This window comes from Alligator mississippiensis, chromosome 1 (genome assembly GCF_030867095.1).
Source record: "Alligator mississippiensis isolate rAllMis1 chromosome 1, rAllMis1, whole genome shotgun sequence".
Lineage (NCBI taxonomy): Eukaryota > Metazoa > Chordata > Crocodylia > Alligatoridae > Alligator > Alligator mississippiensis.
The window spans coordinates 482,303,897-482,328,372 of NC_081824.1; the positions used below are offsets into that span (position 1 = coordinate 482,303,897).

At 47.0% G+C, this 24,476-nt stretch overlaps 1 protein-coding gene and 1 pseudogene across 1 annotated transcript; one reads left to right on the forward strand and one right to left on the reverse strand.

Moving 5' to 3' along the window:
- Positions 1-8,789: 8,789 nt before the first annotated feature.
- On the forward strand, positions 8,790-9,752 carry LOC132249595 (olfactory receptor 52N4-like; annotated as a pseudogene).
- A 3,981-nt stretch (positions 9,753-13,733) lies between these two features.
- LOC132249597 (olfactory receptor 51E1-like) lies at positions 13,734-14,720 on the reverse strand. Its single transcript, XM_059725066.1, has one exon. The coding sequence runs from the start codon at positions 14,718-14,720 to the stop codon at positions 13,734-13,736; it is 987 nt and encodes a 328-aa protein (XP_059581049.1).
- Positions 14,721-24,476: the final 9,756 nt, after the last annotated feature.

The window sequence follows — 24,476 nt, forward strand, 5'->3', positions numbered from 1 at the left end:
AGTCAGAACCTACCCTCTGCCAGCTTCTGACCATTATTTCTATGCACTCCTGGGAGTGCTCGGGGGAATTGGGGCTGTCCCGCTCCCTGCAGGTTCCTCCGGATAAGTTTGTAGACTGCCACCAGGTCCCTCCTCAGCCTTCTCCTGTGGAGGCTGAACAGGTTCAGGTCCTGTAGCCTCTTTTTGTAGGGTCTGCCCTGCTGCCCCCTGATCATGCAGGTGGCCTCTTCTGGACCCTCTCCATGCTGTCCACACCCATCCTGAAGTGCGGTGCCCAGAACTGGATGCAGTACTCCAACTGGGGCCTGACCAGTGTCATATAGAGGGGGAGGATCATTTCCTTGGACCAGCTTGAGATGCACTTGTGGATGCATGACAAGATGTGGTTAGCTTTCCTGACTGCGTCCTCGCATTGGTGGCCCATGTTCATTTTGGCTTCAATAGTGACTCCAAGATCCTATGCTGCCTCTGCACTGGCAAGAAGGGAGTTCTCCAGCCTGTAGGTCTGCTGCTGGTTCTTCCTCCCCAGGTGCAGCACCTTGCACTTGTCAGTACTGAAACCCAACCTATTCTCATCTGCCCTTCTAACCTGTCCAGATCTAGTTGTAGCCTGTCCCTCCCTTCTAGAGTGCCCACTTCTCCCCACATCTTAGTATCATCAGTGAATTTGAACAAGGTGCTTTTCACCCCCTCAACCAAGTCACTGATGAAGATGTTGAACAGTGCGGGCCTGAGGACCGAGCCCTGGGGGACCGCACTGCCCACATCCCTCTAGGTCAAAAATGACCCGTCCACCACCACTCTCTGGGTGCGGCCCTCCAGCCAATTTGTGACCCATCAGACTGTGTAGGCATCGACACGGCAGCCGCCTAATTTTTAAATGAGAATGGGGAGAATCAGGGTCTCTTTTTAATACACTATGGCCACATCTACACGTGTGCACATTTACTGCACAGCAATTTAAGTTACAGTACAGTAACCAAAAGTTACAGTGCATTACAGGTGCACGTCTATATGTGCCTGCCCATAATGAACATTATCTATGGTGACTTATGCCGATTTGGGCATACATTTGATACCTGCAGGATGCAGGTTTCAAAATATTACGCCCAGTTAGTTACTGTGCAGTAACACATGTGGAGATGCCTTATAGTGGACTAACACTGTGCGTGTGGACTGACTTGGGACTAACTTTAGTCCCAAATCAGCCCTCACATAGTGTTACTACATTTTAATGGCTTCATGTGTGACATTGGCCTGAAAACCACTTACTGTGCAGTAAATGCAAGTGTGAATGTGCCCTATCAACACTCTTCAGAGGAAAAGGCCTTTTTACAACTCTGTGATGCCTGGTACTTTCCAAATAAAACCTTCATTGGATCAAGCATGCACTGAGACCCACAGAGGCACTTCTAACTTCTCATCATAAGCCCTGCCATTGCGATTGTGTCCTGAGCTGCAGAAAACCTCCTGCCCGCACTTTCTTGATAGTCTTCGGGCTCGTGCAGTTCTCATGCATTAATAAGACCCTAAGCACGTGGTAATTTTGCTTTAAGGCAAAGATGAACTTGGCACCCTTCAGCTCAAAAGCCCTAAGCCCTTCACACAGCCAGCTCCGTGGGCACCTTATTTTTCACCATTTGCAAGCAGAGCCGCAGGGGGAATGAGAGGCAGTGATGCTCTGCAGTTTCCACCCATGTTGATAGAAGTGTTATACATGCGTGCAACCGCTACATGATAAAAGCATGGGAGTTGTTTGGAGGTCTGGGAGACTAAACCTCTGTGCCTGCAGCGAGTGGGGCAGATTTTTCCTGGACTGCCCTGGGCATTCCCCAAGGTCCTTTTCATCCTCTTACTCAACTTGGTAAAATAAGAGAGAAGTGTACAAACAGGCAGGCTCTTTAGAAGAACAGCTCAGGCAAGAACAGAAGGCAGTTATTTGAGAAAAAGGATCAGGTAAGGAGGTCAGTGTCTTGAGGTGGGATGTGGTACCTCTCATCCTGCATTGCAGACTTTCCTCTGCACACAGGGCTCCCAAGAGAGGCTTTCAAAGAAACATGTGGCTGGGTCCCAGCATGCACAGAGTCTGGCTCATTTCCTCTTCGCTCACATCCAAGCTAAAAAGGGCCTAGCTACTAGTCTGGCAGGATACCCGCACTTGATGTATATCTTAATATTTCAGCAAAGGCTGCACTGAATTCCAAAGGAGACGGAAAAAAGCACGAAGTGCCCTGTGGGCTTTCTTCCAGCCACATATCAAAGACCTGCTGATAATGAAGGGTGATTAAGGGTTTTTTAAAGGAGAGTCCTCCAAAAAATGGTTTTTAGGAGCTAGTGTTCAGCAAACTTAATTTGGGGAGCAGGACTACCTCTCACCCTCCCCTGACACCAGGGGAAACTAGCTGAGTTCTCCAGCACAAAGTCTCCGTAACTTCTCTAACTGTGACTACAGGGGATCATCACTTCAGAACAAAGTTTGTCTGTGGCAAGAGGCTTAACACTTCCCTTGGGCACAGCAGGGCTCTGGTTTTAGACCTCATCAAAGACTTATCTGCTTTCAACCTACACTAATAGGCGCTTCACAGGCTTTCAAACTTGGGCAACTTTTGGGTGCTCTTCTCCGACCTGCACATACACATATCAGGAAGGAATGGCAAGCACAGGTAATCCCTCTGCCAGAAGAAGGGTGTTTGTACCTAAAACTGGCAAAGACAAATGTTCACAGCTATTTTAATTGGTCTAATAAAAGTTATCAGATTGACCGAAATAATCTTGTCTGCTTAAGTCCTTAGGTCAATGCAGCTACAACCAGCAGTGCAGAGCACTGATGCACTTAACTCAGCTGAAGGCTTTTGGACCAGGATCAGCACATTCCCAAAATAAGCTCACTTACCCAAGGCCAGGCTGATCTGAGTTCTCTGCTCATGGTAGGTTGTGCAATTGGTGTAAAGCTATGAACTGCTCCTGTAGTGTGGGGATCATTTATAAGGCCTCCATGTAAAGTCCCTCTGGGCTCTTTATCTCAGCAGTCATATTTGCTTGTGTCCCTTTGAGTCCACTGAGATTTGCAGTGTGGAGTGAGAGACACCTGAGTGTAACGAGGACATTTTGTGCTACCTTAAAAATATTTGCAGATAAAGAGCATGCAGAAGTTTTTAACCTCTTCTTGGCCCTTTGGGTGCATGGCAAAATGTCTGACCAATGTAGTCTCCTGTGCTACTAAATGGCCCACGCTGCACCGTGTTTCTACTGATGTCAGGGCTTGCAACCAGCATCTGAAGGCTATAGGCGTGAGGCTGAGGAAGAGAGGTGTAGCTAAAAGAGCAGGAAGGCTAAATAGCTAATGACAAGGTCCTTTAGGTAAATGTAATACCTTTTATTAGACCAACTCAATAGTTGGGGAAAATGTTCTTTGCAAACTTTGTGTACAAACACCCTTCTTCAGGCAAAGGGGACTTATATCTCATAAGATACTTCTCTAACTTTTGGCTTGTGCTTTTGGAAAGGTAGCAGTACTCTTATTCCTTTTTCCCGTCTCTGTCTGCGATCTGAATCTCCCTGTATCCCAATTTCTCCCTCTGGAAAATGGAAAATGAGGATGAATGCTGCCCACCTCCTCCCAAGGTGTTATGGACAATAATTGATTCATGTCTGTCAAACCTTTGAGGCACGTTGGGAGGAAGGCAGTGATAGAAAGTGGGGATTATTTCAGAGGTTGGATGCAGGTGTGTTACACAGAGGGGATTGCTTGGTAAATCATCTGATTTGTGGGTGAGGTCCCTGGCATCTACATCCCCCATACCGAGAGACCTTGAGAAAGGCCTTGTTCCTTTAGGACCTCCAAAGGGGCCAGGCCCAGGAAGCTCTGGTCTCTCAAGCAAATCAATCATCGTGTGTTTCCAGTTGCATTTTGACACATGACAGGTTCAGTCATCCAAGTAATTTCCTCTCCCCTTCCTCAGCAGTGAGGTTTCCAAAGGGAGCAACTCATGCCTAAAAGAAGGCAATGGCCTCAACCCACATGATAATGGGAGGCAGGAAGTGCAGGACTGGGACTCCTGCATCACTGCTCAGACCTGGGTGGTGAGGAAGCCATGGGAATCCTTTAAGGGGGAGGCAACCCATTTAGCAGCAGGCTGTGGCCTAATAGGGTTAGAAACAGACTCCATGGCTTTCACCCTGACTCCTCAGGTGCCCTTGTCACTCAGCCAGAGGGGAAAAATTGGGTGATTATGGGAGATGGGGTTTAGCCAGGGACTCAGACCAGTAAGAGAGATTGGGACCGTAAATCTGCCAGGTTGCCGCTCCCATGACACTGTGCTCCCAAGTGCAGGAAACAGGCTGTGGTTTAGCTGTTTCCCCCATGCACCCAGCCTTTGCTTTCTGCTCCTATACCTCTGCAGTGAAGTTACTAGAAATTTGCATGGTGAAATCTTTACTGAAAAAAGACAGTTGCAGAAGGCAGTTTGTGTTACACGGCTAAGCAGCAGCTCTGCAGAAAAGGACCTGGGGAGACAGGGGACAAAAAGTTGAACAGCAGCCGGCAAAGTCCCCTTGGGGCCAAGAAGGCTAACGGCATCCTGGGCTGCATTAATAAACCCATTTTTTACCACTGCCTTCCTCCCAACATGCCTCAAAGATTTGACAGACATTAATAAATTAGTGTCCACAGCAACTTGGGAGGAGATGGGCAGCATTCATCCCCATTTTCCATTTTCTAGAGGGAGAAAGTGGGATATAGGGAGATTAGGCCCACAGACAGAGATGGGCAAAAGGAATCTAAGAGTATTGCTACCTTTCCCAAAGCACAAGCCAAAAGTTAGAGAAGTATCTCATGAGATGTAACTCTCCCTTGCCTGAAGAAGGGTGTTTGTAGAGAAAAGTTTGCAAAGAACAATTTTTTTCATCAATTGAATTGGTCTAATAAAAGATATTACATTTACTCAAAGAACTGTGTTGTTAGATATTCAGCCTTCCTATGGCTCCCTTCCTCAGCAGAGGGATTACTTGTGCTCACCATTCCTTCCTGATATGTGTATGTGCAGGTCGGAGAAGAGCACCCAAAAGGTGCCCAAATCTGAAAGCCTGTGAAGCGCCTATTAGTGCAGGTTGAAAACAGATATGTCATTGATGAGGTATGAAACCAGAGCCCTGCTGTGCCCAAGGGAAGTGTTAAGCCTCTTGCCACGGACAAACTTTGTTCTGAAGTGATGATCCCCTGTAGTCACAGTTAGAGAAGTTATGGAGACTTTGTGCTGGAGAACTCAGCTAGTTTCCCCTGGTGTCAGGGGAGGGTGAGAGGTAGTCCTGCTCCCCAAATTAAGTTTGCTGAACACTAGCTCCTATAAACCATTTTTTTGAGGTCTCTCCTTTAAAAAACCCTTAATCACCCTTCATTATTAGCAGGTCTTTGATATGTGTCTGGGAGAAAGCCCACAGGGCACTTGGTGCTTTTTCCGTCTCCTTTGGAATTCAGTGCAGCCTTTGCTGAAATATTAAGCTATACATCAAGTGCGGGCATCCTGCCAGACTAGTAACTAGGCCCTTTTTAGCTTGGATGTGGGCGAAGAGGAAATGAGCCAGGCTCCGTGAATGCTGGGACCCAGCCAGACCTTTCTTTGCAAGCCTCTCTTGAGAGCCCTGTTTACAGAGGAAACTCTGCAATGCAGGATGAGAGGTACCTCATCCCACCTCAAGACACTGACCTCCTTACCTGATCCTTTGTCTCAAATAACTGCCTTCCGTTCCTGAGCTGTTCTTCTAAAGAGCCTGCCTGTTTATACACTTCTCTCTTATTTTACCAAGTTGAGTAAGAGGAAGAAAAGGACCTTGGGGAATGCCCAGGGCAGTCCAGGAAAAATCTGCCCCACTCGCTGCAGGCACAGAGGTTTAGTCTCCCAGACCTCCAAACAGCTCCCATGCTTTTATCATGTAGCGGTTGCATGCATGTATAACACTTCTATCAACATGGGTGGAAACTGCAGAGCATCACTGCCTCTCATTCCCCCTGCGGCTCTGCTTGCAAATGGTGAAAAATAAGGTGCCCACGGAGCTGGCTGTGTGAAGGGCTTAGGGCTTTTGAGCTGAAGGGTGCCAAGTTCATCTTTGCCTTAAAGCAAAATTACCACGTGCTTAGGGTCTTATTAATGCATGAGAACTGCACGAGCCCGAAGACTATCAAGAAAGTGCGGGCAGGAGGTTTTCTGCAACTCAGTACACAATCGCAATGGCAGGGCTTATGATGTGAAGTTAGAAGTGCCTCTGTGGGTCTCAGTGCATGCTTGATCCAATGAAGGCTTTATTTGGAAAGTACCAGGCATCACAGAGTTGCCAAAGGGCCTTCTCCTCTGAAGAGTGTTGATAGGGCACATTTACACATGCATTTACTGCACAGTAAGTGGTTTTTAGGCCAATGTCACACATGAAGCCATTAAAGTATAGTAATGCTGTGTGAGGGCTGTTTTGGGACTAAAGTTAGTCCCAAGTCAGTCCACACACACAGTGTTAGTCCACTATAAGGCATCTCCACATGTGTTACTGCACAGTAACTAACTGGGTGTAATATTTTGAAACCTGCATCCTGCAGGTATCAAATGTATGCCCAAATCGGCATAAGTCACCATAGATAATGTTCATTATGGGCAGGCACATATAGACGTGCACCTGTAATGCACTGTAACTTTTGGTTACTGTACTGTAACTTAAATTGCTGTGCAGTAAATGTGCACACGTGTAGATGTGGCCATAGTGTATTAAAAAGGGACCCTGATTCTCCCCATTCTCATTTAAAAATTAGGTGGCTGCTGTGTCGATGTGTACACAGTCTGATGGGTCACAAATTGGCTGGAGGGCCGCACCCAGAGAGTGGTGGTGGACGGGTCATTTTTGACCTAGAGGAATGTGGGCAGTGCGGTCCCCCAGGGCTCGGTCCTCAGGCCCGCACTGTTCAACATCTTCATCAGTGACTTGGTTGAGGGGGTGAAAAGCACCCTGTTCAAATTCACTGATGATACTAAGATGTGGGGAGAAGTGGGCACTAGAAGGGAGGGACAGGCTACAACTAGATCTGGACAGGTTAGAAGGGCAGATGAGAATAGGTTGGGTTTCAGTACTGACAAGTGCAGGGTGCTGCACCTGGGGAGGAAGAACCAGCAGCAGAGCTACAGGCTGGGGAACTCCCTTCTTGCCAGTGCAGAGGCAGCATAGGATCTTGGAGTCACTATTGAAGCCAAAATGAACATGGGCCACCAATGCGAGGACGCAGTCAGGAAAGCTAACCACATCTTGTCATGCATCCACAGGTGCATCTCAAGCTGGTCCAAGGAGATGATCCTCCCCCTCTATATGACACTGGTCAGGCCCCAGTTGGAGTACTGCATCCAGTTCTGGGCACCGCACTTCAGGATGGGTGTGGACAGCATGGAGAGGGTCCAGAAGAGGCCACCTGCATGATCAGGGGGCAGCAGGGCAGACCCTACAAAAAGAGGCTACAGGACCTGAACCTGTTCAGCCTCCACAGGAGAAGGCTGAGGGGGGACCTGGTGGCAGTCTACAAACTTATCCGGAGGAACCTGCAGGGAGCGGGACAGCCCCAATTCCCCCGAGCACTCCCAGGAGTGCATAGAAATAATGGTCAGAAGCTGGCAGAGGGTAGGTTCAGACTAGATATCAGGAGGCGCTACTTCACTGTTAGGGTGGCTAGGATCTGGAACCAACTTCCAAGGGAAGTGGTGCTGGCTCCTACCCTGGGGGTCTTCAAAAGGAGGCTTGATAATCACCTACCCAGGGTCTTTTTACCCCAGCATTCATTCCTGCCCATGGCAGGGTGTCGGACTTGATGATGTGCTCAGGTCCCTTCCGACCCTACCTACTATGATTGTTTTGCCCTGGCTCCCCCTAACTTCTGTGGAGCAAAGCAGAGATGAGTGATAAAGATATAAACTGTAATAGCCAAGCCTTTGCTGAAGAATAATATCCTGAGAGATTTACCTGCCACAGACCTGCCCTTAAGGGCTGCAATGATGTCCAAGCACATGATTGAAAGAAAAAAAAAAAAAAAAACAACAACTGGTAGAATAGGCGTGTGGCCAGAATAGAGCAGTGTTTTGTTTTTTTATAATAGCCAGAGTCGACAGCTCATTGATACAGACATCGCTGACATAAATGTGTAACAATTGCAGTCATATAACATCTCTTAATTCCCATTTTTACTGCCCACTCTGCTGTTTACACAGCATTGTGTGGCCTTGTCTTATCAAGGCTTGACTAAGCTGAACAAATGTCTAATATTACATAACTGTATTGTTGTGTGGAAGTCCTGAAAAAGGTGTGGCAATAGCAAACATAGGTTGCCTGCAAGTCCTTTACCTCTTTGTGCTGTGATTCAGTCTTTAGGAAAAAACAATTAAAGGTGAAAAGGGAAAAAAAGAGCCACCGTGTACCCATGTTTTTACATCATTTCCCTCAAATAAGCACATAAATAGACTTGTTACTCAAATATTTTTCGCAGGAAATATTGTTTTCACAAAAAGACAGTGGGGAAAATATCAGCCAAAAGTGTGAAAGCATTGAGAGTCTTAAACCATTGGGTTTTAAAGGAAACTCTCTAACTCAGGTATGCATGCCACCCATGCACACAGTGTACAACGTCCCTTAGGTTTTGGGATGCACGCTTAGAAGGACCTATGGAAATATTTGGCGTTGCTGTTGTCAGTATGTTCTCTTCCTTCCCAGAGATCAAAACCCACTGAGCGTGGGATAGTGGGGAACATGATCAGCACACAACTGTCATGACAGGTTTCAATCTCACTCATGTCACCCCCTCCATCTTCAGCCTGAATGGGATACCTGGCATGGAAGCAGATCATATTTGGATCTCAATCCCATTCTTATCCATGTACCTCATTGCTGCGGTGGGAAACTGTGGCTTCCTTTACCTCATCTGGATTGAAGAAGCCTTGCACAGGCCCTAGTACTACTTCCTCTCTGTGCTCTCCCTCACTGACATTGCAATGGGCACATTTGCAATGCCCAAGATGATGTGTATCTTCTGATTCAAGCTGAAAGAGATTGACTTTGATGCCTGCCTGGTCCAGATGTTCTTCATTCACACATTCACAGGGATGGAGTCTGGGGTGCTCGTGCTCATGGCCTTGGACTGCTACGTTGCCATCTGCTACCCGCTGAGGTATGGCACCATCTTGACCAACCCAGTCATCACTGCCATGGGGCTGATCACTTTCCTCAGGGGGGTGATCCTCATCATGCCCTTCCCCTACTTGGCCAAGATGTACTGCCACACCAATGCCATCCCTCACACCTACTGTGACCACATGGCTGTGGTGAAGCTGGCCTGTGCCACCGTCAGGGTTGATGCCATCCGTTGCCTCATGGTTGTCATGTTAGTTGGGGGCTTTGACATCCTCTGCATCTCAATCTCCTACATTATGATCTTCAGGGCTGTGGTGAGCCTCTCTTGCAAAGAAGCTCGTAGGAAGGCCTTTAGCACCTGCACAGCCCATATTTCTATAGTTACCATCTCCTACACACCAGCTTTCTTCACACACCATTCTGGGGGTGTATCGCACCACATGTTCGCATCATGTATCGCACAACATGTTCACATCATCTTGGCCAACCTTTACATGCTCTTGCCCACCATGTCCAACCCCATTGTTTATGGGGTAAAGACCAAGCAGATCCGGGATAGTGTCATTAAGCTATTTAAGGGGGGAAAGACTGGTGAAAAGTGATGAGTAATACACAAAAATCAAGCTAATTATAGTTGGGGAAAAATGACTTGTCTTTCACTTTCTGATGTGAAACAAGGTACAAGTAGCAGAATATGAGAAGGCTGGGGCGAGTTGGGGAGGTAGAGCATCCACTGAAATTAGTCGATGGCAGGTTTAGCACAAAGAAGAAGACCTTTTTTACCCAACATAGTTAAATTGTGGACTTTATTGCCACAGGAGGTTGACGAGGCAGGGTATAGCCAGGTACAAAAAGGGCCTGGAGAAATGCATATAGGACAGGTCTACTGAGAGCTATTCAATACCAGAATGAGGATGGTGTTTTCTGGCATCTCTAAAGCTGATGCCAGGGGTGCATTGCCAGGGAACAGATCACTCATCACGGTGCCTGCAGCTGATCAGCAGCAGAGCCTTCCCCCCCCATGGTTCCCGGCTCTATAAATAGCACCCACCTACCATCCTCCCAAGCCCCAACAAGGCCATTTCAGGGTGCATGTGTTTAATAAGGCTTCATACCCAGGCAGGGGTTTGTTGGTTGCAGGTAGGGAGATGCCTGTTGTGTTGGGTGTTCGGTCTGTATGTAGCTGTGTTGGAGACTCACCTGATGAAGGCAACAACCCTCATCCCGCTGTGGTCATCTGATGCACAAACAGTGTATTAGGAGTTCTGCAAATGTGACTGTGGCAATCATGATCCAACTATGGACAGCATAACAACACTCTGCCCTCTGTACAAATTTGACATTGCAGAGATACAGTCCCTTTCCTTAAGAGCATTATACTGTTTAACTAGCCTTAAACTGGACTTATAACTGTTGCTCCAAGTCAGTCATATGAAAGATGAGGAAGGTTAGGATACTGAGGGCAAAAGACAGGAAGATCCTCGTACATCTGCTCTGAAGTGTCTGCTGGAGAAAATGCATGTATTTGTAGCCTGTAGTTTGCAGCCTAAAACTGGGGCTCCACTTAAAAGTGGCTCCAGTTCTCAAATCCAGACCAGAGGCATTGCAGGGCAGGTCTGCTCCTGGGGCTGCTTTAATGTGTGGGGCAATACTGGCTGAAGTGGGGCTGACCACAACCCAGTTGTTCCCTTCCTTCCCCCCAACCCCCCTCCAGTTGTACCACCGATCCGTACATTCAGGCCTATCTTGCTTTTAGGTGCTGCAGGGCATTTTCAACAATCCCTCACTTTTAAGGGGATTTCAACTCCTTAAAGGGATTATCTGCAAACCGTGTTAGAGATGTTGACTGAGACTGATCGCGGTACTGACTTCACTTTGTTTAGACTTGTAAAATCACATTTTCTTTCCTGGTATTTACTTTTTGGTCAAGCTGTTACTGGCACATCTGTGGGGATGCTATGCAGACACAGATGGAAAGTGGTGTGTCTGGATAACAGTTCCTGTATTAATGGGGTCTTGGCTATGAAAAGGCCTGCAAAGCTGGGCTGCTACAGGGAGCTGAAGTGGTATTACATTTTGGCATCAGCCTATTCTAAGACTGAACTCATTGGAGCAGGGACTGCATTTCCATTATTATCGGTGATGCCTTTACTTAAGATTGCTTGACATTAACCCACTTGGGATTGCATTTCCAGTGGACTTTACCTTTGCTAATCTTAAACCATTTGGCTTTTTTCTATGGGAAGTTTCAGCTAAAGTATGGGAACAAAATACATAATTGTGCCCATGTGTGAAATCATCATAAAATAGGAGTGGAAGGGACACTGCGGTTTACCTCCCATTCATTTTTTGCTTCTTTTAAAAGCTCCAGTGCCCCATTATTTGGAAAAAAGTAACGTGGAGTTTGGAAAGGAGATAACCAGTGGGCAAATTACAAGCCAAGGAAACCTTAGTTTGTTCATGCTCAATGAAGGCATGTTACAAAGCCTGTACTGACTTCTTCTTTGATCTTGGCTTTCTTTGAGCTGCAAAGCAGGACCAGCCCCAACTGCATCACCCCAGTCAAGGTTTTGTTGAGCCGGGCATTAAAAACCTCCAAGGATGGAGATATCCCAACCTCTCTGGTTATCCTGTTCCAGTGCTTCCCCACCCTCCTAGTGAGAGAGTTTTTCCAGTTTTTAATGGTTACCTGTTAAAATATGTGGGGGTTTTCCGCTGAAAAAGTTTCAGGGAGAGGACCATGGAAAGACTGGGATCGGGGAGGGGGGGGGGGAGAGGACACAGAGATGTTATATGCAGTGGGCTGGAGATGGAAAGGAAAATAGAATCAAGAAAGTGGGTTTCAAGGCTTTGAGAGAGCCTAACTGATCTGGACAGATCTCTAAGGGAGGTCCTTATTTTCTGGTTTGTGGCTTGTAGCTGTGTAGGATTTGGAAAAACAATTTGGAGGAATGAGTTACTGCAACAGGCACATGCTCGCTCATCTGGATGCGGCCCTCTTTTTTTCTTTATTTTATGTAGTAAAGAAGCAAAAGCTACATGGGGATTAAAATCATTAATCATTAATAATCATTAATAATCATGAACAAGGTGCATGGGGATTAGAATAATTAATAAGTATAAGGTGCAGGAATCTGATTTAAATACCAGTAATGTTTCATATTAATACCCAATCATTTCAAAATCAGTAACCAAAATAAAAAGCTGTACAAGATAAATCCAAACCAGCCCAACAAGTATTTGATGCACATGTAGTATCATGGTGCCTCTATTGAATACTTGGAAATTTCTTAAACTCTTCTTAGAGTGATCTCAGGTTCAAGTGTTTCATTTGTGACATCCTTCACCCCTTTTACAGCATCTGATTAAACGATGTGCCTAAACCGAGACACAAACATTTTAGTCCATTAAAGCACAGAAGAAATGTTGGGCTTTGGAAGGTTTCCAATGAAAGTTTGAAGTCAACAGCACCAGATGCATTTCAAGTTGAGCCTGTGGTTTCTCATTCAAGACCTTTTAGGTTTTTCAGTGCTACTTGGTGTTGTGAAATAGCCCTTCCACTGCCTACTAGATAAGGAAACTCAGGTGGGTAGCACTGCCTGCCTTGCGTACCCATGGCTAGCTTTTTCAAGGCTGTTTTTGCCACAATGAAGGCTGGATACATCAATGTATAAAAAAAAAAAAAAAATCAAACTTGAGAGTCTGAAATGCAACTTCAGGTCAAAGCTGTGCCTGAGCCTAGGGAACTGTTTTGACTGGTGTGGTTCAGCCACCTGCTGTCGGCAGCAACATAAAAGGGCAAGATGTGGCCATCTTTGACTGTAGAGCAGGCTTGTCCAACATACAGTCCATGGGCCACCATGTGGCCCTCCAACTGTTTTCTGAGGTCTGAGGTGCTGCGACGGGAAATGAAAGTAAACACTGTGCTTTTGTTTTGGGAGGGTGATGTGATACCGCTTCCTGTGAGGTCTTTGAATATGGTTCACCAGCCTACTGGGTGATAAAATGTTTGTGATCTGGCCCCACATTCAAAAAGGTTGGACACCCCTGTTGTAGAGTGTTCCAACCAGCTATACAACCATGTTTTATTTCTCCTTATTTTTGCCATGAGTGTCTGGGTATGATGTATCCCACCAGCACAGGTTGACCTTCAAGGTTTCAAGATGACGTAATGTCCCAGAGGCAGCAACTGAACTGAAATCAGTAGGTCAAGTTTTGTCCTTGGTGATGGACTAAAGATCCTGTTGAACTCAAGGGAAGGTCCAGAGGTGGGTAGTTTTTATAGGTTTCTCTGGGGTTCTTTGGGCTTCTGTCCACTATTTTGGGGCTGGAGCCAGGCTATTGAGTCTTGTTACCTCCCGGGGACTCTTGTAGGATCAGATGTCAGGGCCAGGGAGAGGGCTGACTCCCTCAGACTCATTTCCAGTTCCCTCGCTGGCATTGCTGTGGCTCTTGGGAGGAAGGAGATCTCCAGGCACTGGATATTTGTGATTTTGACCTGCCTCAGGTTTATTTCAGATATAGGATGGGGGAATGACCCTCATCGGCAAATAATATTTTGCTTCTGATATGTGGGAAATTCACTAGTGTTTTTCAGAGCGGTTGTGCACCTGGCCGGGTGAATGGTCCCATCTCCTTGCTCTTTGGAACAGCCTCATGATCCTTTGACGGATCTGCTTGGTTTTCACCCCATACACTATTGGGTTGAGCACGGGGGGCACCAGCAAGTGGATGTTGGCCATCACTATATGGACAACTGAACCGTTTATGTTCCCAAACCTGTGCACCATTGACAAGCCAATGAATGGCACGTAGAACAAGAGGACGGCACAGATGTGGGAGATACAAGTGCCCAGTGCCTTGAGCCGTGCCTCCCGGCTCAAACTGAAGGCAGCCCGGAGAATGAAGATGTAAGATAGGCAGATCAGGAGTGAGTCCAGTCCAATGGCAGAAATGATCACGATTAAGCCGTATACGATATTCACCCTTATGTCAGCACAGGCCAGTTTCATGACGTCTTGATGCAAGCAGTAGGAATGGGAAAGGACTCTGGACCTACAGAAGGGAAGCCTTTTAATAAAAATGGGTAAGGGGGCCATCAGGGCAGCTCCTCGAATGACTGCTGCCAGTCCTATCTTGGCTATCCTGGAGTTTGTGAGGATAGCTCCATGCCGCAAGGGGCAGCAGATGGCTACATAGCGATCAAAAGCCATGGCTAACAAGACGGTGGACTCCATGCCGGAGAGAGAATGGATGCAAAACATCTGGATGAGACAGGCATTGAAATCAATGGTGAGAGAGTCGAACCAGAATAGGTCCATCATTTTGGGCATGGTGGACGTGGATATCAGTATATCAATGGCAGCGAGCATGCAAAGGAAAAGGTACATGGGCTCATGGAGGCTTTGCTCAACTTTAATGATATACATAACAGTGCAGTTCCCTAGGACAGCAAATAGGTACAGTAAGCACAGTGGGAAGGCCAACCAGAAATGAGCTTCTCGCAATCCGGGGATGCCAACAAGGATGAAGTTGGCTTTCGTGAAGATACTGCTGTTGAAAGCTGGCATGCCTACGATCTGCTGTTAATGTCCAGCTGGCCTTCAGTAAGCCTGGAATGAAAAACAGATGCAATAGCTCTCCATAGCATAGTCAGTCCTGTCCTAATCTCACTTCTGCTAGTGCAGCGATAGTGTAAATTAGAGCTCAATCTACTGATGCCACTGTTTCATGTGAGATTGGATTGAAGCTCACCTTGTTTCAAGGGGCTTGGAAACACTTCCCAACACAGTGTCATACAGACCCTCTGCTAAAACCCCTCCCGTTAGACTGCAGGGGACTAGATGTGTCGCTTCCCTGTTGCTATAGGCAGTGTCAGCTCCTTGGGGATACATTTCTCTTGCCGTTGGACAGTGTCAAAAATGTTGACATATAAGCAGTCATCATGAAGATCAGGTAATGCAATCATGTCTTCACACTTAGAGATGTGTTAGCTTCAGGGCATCTCAAAGAAGAGCAGGGAAATGGGCTCCAGTCTTTCTGAGGACAAGTTTGTGGTGCAGAAGGCCCACACTTCTGACTCTCCAACAGTTTCTGGTATCTTAAATTTAGGGTGAGTTCACCTAGAAGCTGGGAAGAGACAGTGCAGTCATCATCCCAGACCTCCTCCAAAGAGCACACAGGAGAGTTTTACTCAGTGCATCCCTGCCTGGAGACCAATGATGTGGGATCAAGCAAGACCCCATCTTGTAAATCAAGTCTGCTGTAATGCCAAACCTCATGCACAAACTGTGTCACAATCCTATGCCCTGAAAACCATGAGATTTGATTTAAAATCACAAGGCTGTAAATATAGAAATGAGTTTATATTGGGGTCTTTTTACTTGCCTTCTGGTTTGCTTTGGGGTGCACTGACTTCAGGTTTTCAAGCTTTTCTCTGCAGCCATAAAAAGGGGGTAACCTCTTTCTTACTCTATCTTTGATCCTTTAACTTGTGCACTCATTCAGGAAGGAACAGCTGTAGTGAGAGAAGCGGAAAGTCACCCCTATTTCCCACTGATGTAGCCTACCGGTTATAACAGCTCTCATAAGAGGTAGCAAATGCGAGCATGAACAGCCTCAACCTGGGTGAGGTCTCTATCCACTAGACTCCTCCTTCTCCACTTTTGGTTCTGAATGAAAACAACGCTAGTGCTTGGATATGAATCCTGTGCGGTTGGTGGGCATAGTAAAGATACTGAGAGCTCTCCTACTAAATCAGATGCCTCAAGGGGAGTGAGCTGCCCAGTTCGTGAATTAGCACTTTTAGGCATGTTTCTAGGTACTTCTACGAGTGGGGGAAAAATCACTGCCTTCAGTCTCTTAGGCACCAGAGTAGTTCAATATGTTTTTTGGGGCTTGAACTCTTGCACCTGGGGCATGTGTAGATTAAACGGGGGCCCTAAATTGAAGTGCTGTGTTTTTAAAAACAGTCTCAATTTAGGACCCTTTAAACCCCTGTGTTGTGCGCACACCCAAACTTACCTGCCTTTCTGGCAGCAGGGACTGGAGGGTGAGCTGCTGGCGGGTGGAGTGGTGGTGGGCGAAGTGGTCTTGGGCTGGGGGGGCGGCTGGTGTCACCCCCCAGGTGGCACCCACCTGCAGGCATGCGGCTCGGGCAGGTCCAGGGGGCACCACAGCCACAGAGGGAAGCACTGGGCCCCGCACAGCTCAGGCAGGCAGGCAGGCTCCAGAGAAAAAAAAAATCAGCTCTCCACTTTTCTTGAGTGAAGCCTGCTTTCCTGGGCTGCTGTCAGGCTGCCTGCATGGGCCTCCTGCAGAGCCCCTGTGCTGCAAGGAGCCCGGTGCTTCTCTCCACCTCTATAGGGCAGCGAACTAAAACTCCTCAGAGGAGTTTTATTTTGCTCACCCCAAGTCATTTAAGGCACATTACGAAAATCAGATTTGCTGCAGTGGCTGGAATTACTATGCAATACGCTGCCGACACGTGCCAACACCAACACTATTAAAGCAGTGCTGACTAAGGCGGCACCAGTTGCCCATGAAGCCCAGGATGCTTCTGGACAACAAGGGCACATTACTGGCTCCTTTTCAGCTTCCTGGCTACTGTTACCCCCAAGTTCTTTTCTGCAGAGCTGCTGCCCAGCCAGTTGGTCCCCAGCCTGTACTGGTGCATGGGAGTGCTCCATCCTAAGTGCAGGACTTTGCACTTGTCCTTGTTGAACCTCATGAGATGTTTTTTGGCCCAATCCTCCATTTGTCTGGGCCTAGCCCTACCCTCCAGTGTATCTGCTACTCCCTGCAGCTTGGCGTCATATACAAACTTGTTGAGGGCGCACTCCATCCCATCTTCCAGGTCACTGATGAAGACATTGAACAAAACCAGCTCCAGGATGAGCCCCTGGGGCACTCTACTTGACACCAGCTTCCAACTAGGCATAGAGTCATTGATTACTACCCTCTGAACCCGATGCTCCAGCCAGTTTTCTATCCACCTTACAGTCCATTCATCCAGCCTGTACTTCCTTAGATTGCCTGCAAGAATGTTGTGGGAGACTGTATGAAAAGCCTTGCTAAAATCAAGTTATATCACATCCATTGGTCTCCCTGCATCCACAGAGCCAGCCACCTCATCATAGACAATCAGGTTAATCAGGCATGACTTGCCCCTGATGAATCCATGCTGACTGTCCCTAATCACCACCTTCTTCAATCTTAAGAAATGGATTCCTTGAGGACCTGCTCCATGATTTTTCCATGGAGGCTGACTGGTCTGTAGTTCTCCAGATCCTTTTTCCCCCCTTTCTTAAATATGGGCACTATATTTTCCCCTTTTCAATCATCTGGGTCCTCTCCCACTCACCATGAGTTTTCAAAGATGATGGCCAGTGCTCTGCAATCACATTTCCATCGGTACTCTTGGGTATATCCCATCTGGCCCCATGGACTTGTATAAACCCTATGTAGTCTACACAGTCTCTAAATAGTCCCTAACTTGTTCTTTTGCCACTGTTGGCTGCTAACCTTCTCCCCCAAGTGTGCTGCCAGGTGCAATAGTCTGGGAGCTGACCTTGCCTGTGAAGACTGAAGTGAAAAAGGCATTGAACACTTCAGCCTTTTCTTCATCCTCTCTCACTAGGTTGCCTCCCCCATTCAGTAAGGGATCCACACTTTCCTGGATCCTCCTTTTGTGGCTGACATACTTGTAAAAACCCCTCTTGTTACCCTTCATGTCCCTTGCTAGCTGTAACTCCAGTTATGCTTAGGCCTTCCTTCTTCATCCCTGCATGCCTCAGCAATACTCTTATACTCCTTCCTAGTCATTTGTCCAAGTTTCCAGGTCTCACAGGATCCCTTTTTGTGATTTAGTTTACTGAAGAGTTCCCTCCTAAGCCAAGCTGGTCTTCTGCCATACTTGCTAGTCTTCTTGGATATCGGGATGGTTTGTTCCTACACTCTTAGTAAAGCATTCTTAAAGTACAGGCAGCTGTCCTGGGCTCCTCTCCCCATTAGCCTGGCTTCTCAGGGGTGCCTGCCCATCAATTCACTAAGTGAGTCAAAGTCTGCTTTTTTGAAGCCCAGGGTCCTGACTCTGCTACTCTCCATCCTTCCTTTCCTTAGGACGAAGTTTTAGAACAATCATATACCAGGAGCAGTGAGGACGAAAGAAATCTAACTTCTTCAATATGGATCACAAAATGTTTAGACACAGCAATCAAGGTAGATGTCATCTTCTTGGGTTTTAAGAAACCCTTTGATACAGTATCTCATCCTATTCTCATAAATAAACTGAGTGGCTGTGACGTAGATGACTACACAGTCAGGTGGGTGGCAAATTGGCTTCGGGGGTCACACCCAGAGAATGTTGATGGACAGGTTGGTATCGACCTGGAACGATGTGAGCGTGGGTCTTGGACCTGTGCTGTTCAATGTCTTCATCAGTGACTTGGACGAGGGTGTGGAGAGTACTCTGTCTAAATTCACAAATGTTACCAAATGATGGGGTAAAGTTAACACACTTGTGGATAGTGAATGGATCCAGGTGGATATGGACAGGTTGGAAAATTGGGCAGAACAAAATGGGATGCAGTTCAACAGAAAAAAAATGCAAAGTGCTGCACCTGGGGAGAAGGAATCACCAGCACACTTACAGGCTGGGGGATGACCCTCTCAGCATCACAGCAGTGGAAAGGGACCTCAGAGTCATTGTTGACTCCAAGATGAGCATGAATTGTCAATGTCATGAAGCAATCAGTAATGCTAACTGCACTTTATCATGCATTAGCAGATGCATCACGAACAGGTCCAGGGAGGTGATACTTCCCATCTATGTGGCACTGGTCAGGCAACAGCTGCAGTATTGCATCCAGTTTTGGGTGCTGCACTTCAAGACGGATGTGGACAACCTCAAGAGGGTCCAGAGGAGGGACATTCATGTGGTTAGGGGCCTGTAGGCAAGACCCTACGAGGCACCTGGATCTCTTCAGCCTCTGCAAATAAGGCTGAGAGGTGATCTTGTGACCACCTACAAATTAATCGGGGGAGGGGAGGGAGCAGCAAGGAATAGGAGATGCTCTGTTTACCAGGGCACCTCTTGGAGTAACTAGGAACAACGTCCACAAACTGACGGAGAGCAGATTTAGGTTAGACATCAGGAAGAACTTCATTACAGTAAGGATTGCCAAAATCTGGAATGGGTTTTCAAGGGAGATGGTGCTCTCCCATACCTTGGGGGTCTTTAAGAGGAGGCTAGGTGTGCACCTGGCTGGGGTCACATGACCCCAGCGCTCTTTCCTACCTGGGGCAGGGGGTTGGACTCAACGATCTGCTAAGGTTCCTTCCAACCCAAACATCTACGAATCTATGAATCTATCTTGATCCCTTTAAGAAAGTGTTCGTATGATTTGATGGACTGCAATAGCATAAAGGTGGACTGCTTGACCAAGCTGGCACCTGATGAGGCCTTATGAGGCATGTGAGAGGTCTCCATCATTCAACTTCAAACCCTGTCCACACCAAAAAGTCAATTCTGTGAGAAGCTCACAATCCACAACTCTTTCTACAGTGACTGGGAATCAGGAAGGGCTCAGCATGTCCAAGACTGTCTTCATCTTGCAGGAGAAGGTGGCTTACTAAACTCATGGAATATAATACCAGGCGATTTGAGAATAAATAGCTGAATCATAGAAAAATAGAGCTGGAAAGGACTTCAGGGGGTCATTCAGTCCAACTGCCTGCCTCCTTGTCTTTATGCCATGAAGTCTTCCCGGCTACAAACTTCTAGCTCTAGGCAACTTTAAGCACCTGCGTCTAATGGTCAGCCTAATATTTAATAACAGTCAAACTCAGCCTAAGGCCATTTCAGGAAACATTTGTTTAAACTCACCAAGATGCCCCAGTAGATGAGGCGAAGAAGTCTCTGTGTTTCACCAGCGAGGAAAATTCAGTGAATGCAGCATATAGCTTGGATTGGCTTGGCACCAGGCTCTTATTTATCAGCCTACTGAAAAACACCCAGGGGAAGAAGAGAGGAGGAGGGTTCATCACTGGAGAAGTCCTCTGTGATGCAGTGCTCTGTACAGATAAACATGTGTCACCTCTTCCACCCCTCTCCCTTACTGAAACCCAGTGTATAGAAATGATCATGGGTAACACCCATCATGAGGAAGGATCCCAGAACACCCTTTTGACAGATTGTGGTCTGTATTATTTCTATGATAAGTGTGCATGCATTAATTGTCCTCCCTTCATTATATGCTGTTCTATAATGGGAAGGATTGGGTGATCTTTCATCCCATCTCAGGGAAGGGTGAGACATTGGTTTCTGCTCATAGGTTTCATGGTCAACAGGGAATGAGCCATGAATAAGTAGATAAGGGCTATGTCCCTACAAAGGACACATGTTTGGTTCATACTGTGTAAGCCTCTATGACTGGAAGTTGCATTGCAAGGACTGACATCGACGGGGGGCATGATGACAGCTTGCACCCTGAAGTGACCTCATCCCTTTGGCCTGTCCTTATTGACTTGGGCTCTGCTCAGGTTGGGCTTAGCCAGGCTGATCCAATGCAACTCGTATGGTCAAGGGCCTGCAGACCAAGCCCTATGAAGAGAGACTAGAGAAACTGGACCTTTTCAGCCTCCGCAAGAGAAGGTTGAGAGGCGACCTTGTGGCTGCCTATAAGTTCATCACGGGGGCACAGAAGGGAATTGGTGAGGTTTTATTCACCAAGGCGGCCCCGGGGGTTACAAGAAACAATGGCCACAAGCTAGCAGAGAGCAGATTTAGACTGGACATTAGGAAGAACTTCTTCACAGTTCGAGTGTCCAAGGTCTGGAACGGGCTCCCAAGGGAGGTGGTGCTCTCCCCTACCCTGGGGGTCTTCAAGAGGAGGTTAGATGAGTATCTAGCTGGGGTCATCTAGACCCAGCACTCTTTCCTGCTTATGCAGGGGGTCGGACTCGATGATCTATTGAGGTCCCTTCCGACCCTAACATCAATGAATCTATGAATCTATGAATCTAGTACACACTGCCAAGTTTGGGCAGGCTGGGTGCCGGGCTTCATGTCATTTCTGGGTGCACTCTGTTCCCCTAAAGGAGTACAGTTCTCCATGAGGGTGAGCCACAGGCAGCTCATCGGAGGACCATGGGGATGGTAAGGTTTGCCATGACCTAAATTACTGGTCTTAGACTCCAAGAACCCAAGGGCTCTGCATTATTAGGATCTTTGCCTGATGTGACCTTACTCAAGGAGAATGTATAAAGGTTATGGGGTCTTGATGGAGAACGTGTGCAGAACCTGGGACAACATTACAAGCTTTTTAGACACACGTGTGGGAATCATGTAATAGGGTGGACATGCTGTTATAGCCCCGATGGCCCAGAACATGTACAAGAAGCAAACCGGGGGAGGTTCTTTTTTTTTCCCTCTCTTTTTTAATGATAGCTTTTAGTAGAGAAGCTGTATATTTGGAAGAGAAGCATGACACGCTTTCACCCTGAGGCAGGGCAACATGTCGTCGAAAGCTTATCCAATTTTCTCTCAACCATGCAGATGGTTCAACACAAGACATTACAACCCCCCCCCCCCCCCCCGCAGCCAAACAAAACAAAACAAAAACCAAAAAACCCTTGCTGCTTGATGAAAAACATGATTTCACATTCAAAATGTCCCTTAATCTAGGCAGTGGGACCCCAGTGTTTAACCACAGATGGCAACACAACACCTGGCACAAAGTAGAGGAGAGACTGTCTCTCTCCTTTCAAACCCATGTGTTTATTGTACAAAAAAGGTTAAAAAACAGCAATAATACGCACACAGAAATAGGAAAAAGTGCGAACTTGAGTACTCCATAATACTACATGGAGTATATCATTAAAACCTATTTTCCTTTAGTTCTCCTGTGATGCTCGTCTCCATGGCATCAGCGTGTTTCCAGCAATTCATAACATAACAGGATATGACTGGCAGATGTTATTAATGATGCCTTTTCCATGCTTCTTTCCACAATTGTCAGCCTATTCCACAAAATAGCCCAGGGATGCTGACCAAGGTGAAAGCAGGAGAGCTGAGGTTGTTACCATTGGAAGAGGCCATGCTGTGCTGGCTCAAATCCAGTGATGCTATTCCATGTGACTCCTCCCGACACCCTCCCTTGCAAGGAAAAGGGAAATGACAAGGCAACGAGGCATGTCTAATAATCCTGCATTGACTGGGATTGCAGTCTGTAGATAGCCTCACGCTTCATGGGAAACATATCACTGGTGAGGGCACATGATGTTTGTCTTCCAAAGCCTGGAGTACTGCTCCTAGTTTGGGGCCCTACCCTACAAGAAAGACATAAATAAATTAGCAATAGCCCAGCAGAGAGTGAAAACTTGAATAGAGGCCTGACTCTGAAGGAAAGAGGAATCATAGAGAAGTAGGTCTGGAAGGGACTTCTGGAGCTCATCTCATATAGTCCCCTGCCTGAGGCAGGATCATCTCTGTCCAAGCCATCCCATACAAATCCTTGTCTAACCTACTACTAAAGTCACACAGTCAACCCTGACACAACACAAGATAACACCCAAATCTGCTGTAGGGAAAGAAGGGGGACCACAGCTCAGTCAAAATCCCCAGCATCCAACACCCAATGCTTCTTGAGGAAGGTGAACCACCTGCACCACCCCACCAATAAAATAAAATAAATTAAAATAAAACCCTAGTGCAAGGAGAAGCAGAAGAGGGCAGAAAAATCCTTCCCAGCCCTATATGGCAACAAGAAAAGTGCAGCAGCTTGAGAGAATACCATAGCAGAGCATAGGAATAGCTATGTCTGCATCATCCCTGACCCAATGCCTGTCCACTTCTTGAACACCTCCAGTTTTGGAAGTGCTTGGATATTTACTCTGGAGACAAGAGGATTGAGTCGGCATTTGGTAACAGTCTTTAAATCCCTGAAAGGTGGTTACATGGTGGGGTAGAGATAAATGATTCGCAGGGAACAAAACATGGAGCAATAGTGTTAAATTGCAGTCAAGAAAATATAAGTTGGAGATTAGAAAGAATTTTATCACTCTGAGGGAGGTTAAGCTTTTGACTGGACAACCCAGAAAACTGGTGGTATCTCCTTTGCTCTGCATTTTTAAGAGCAGATTAGATAGACACTTGGATTGGCATGGTTTAGTCAGGAATAATCCTGGCTTGAGCTGGAAGTTTGGTTTAGGTGTTTCCTCCCAAGGTCCTTTCCAGCCCTGGTTTTGCATCCTTCTATGAAATAGCTGAAAGGCTGCTATCAAGAAAAGGGAGAACAACTGTCCTCCCTTGCCGTGGTGGGCAGGGAGAAAGGCAATAATAGCTTTAACTTGCAGAGAGGCAGATTTAGATGAGCTCTCAGGAAAAAAACCAAACCAAACCAAACTTCCTTTTTGTTGGAGTAGTGAGGCACTGGCATAGATTGCCCAGGGAAGCTCTGGCATCCTGCTCATTGGGAGTTGTCAAGGGGAGGCTGGATTCAAATTGGACAGGGGTGATGTAGGGTTAGAAGTCCTGCATTTCATCAGGACCAGGTGATCCCCAAAGCGTCTTCCTCTCTTTGGTTCCCTGGTTTTGCATCTGCTGTTCATGAATAGGAGATCAGAAGAGCAGACCCTGGTCTCTTTCTGTGCTGCAGCTATTTCTACAGAGCAAGAACCATATAACGCTTCACGTCCTTTTTATCTAGCTGGCCAGTTCCAGTTCTACGACATTAACTCATTCGTATGAGCTTATCAGGAAAGACAGCGATCCCTGGGAGTAACACCCATGACACTAGACACAGAAGTCGTTATAACCACACAGAGATGCACTTCAGTGCTAACATGCCTCGCAACCTTTAATAAAAGATCTCATGTTGACCTAAAAAACCTTGTCTGCGTACATCCTTAGACCAATGTGGCTACAACCTGCACCCCTCACAGCCTTTCCCCATTGCTGCCACCATGTCCAGCAGGGTTTCTGGCACTCCAGTTTTGGACTTGGCCATACACATTTAGGACCCCAAAGCTCCTTCAACACAGTGGCATGGAGCCCTCTCTTAGGGCTTGTCCACCTTATGGAGCCATTATTGCTCGGTTCACAGAGCTGTGTTGGCCGAGCCCATCGGTGCAGGGGCAGCGAAAGCAGACACAAGGATTTTGTACCCCATCTCCTTGAATGACACGTGTGAAGACAACCAAAGCTCACTTCCATCAGCAGAGCTGTCTCTCTGCTGGGGGTTTTGTCTGAGGATCTACATAACAAGGAGCTGTGATGTTTTCTGAAGCAAAGAGCAGACCTCAGACAAGGACATGGAAGGATGTTC

What these genes read in the sequence shown, in the direction of transcription:
- LOC132249597 (XM_059725066.1), bottom strand. Translation starts at nt 14,720, where the DNA reads ATGCCAGCTTTCAACAGCAGTATCTTCACGAAAGCCAACTTCATCCTT.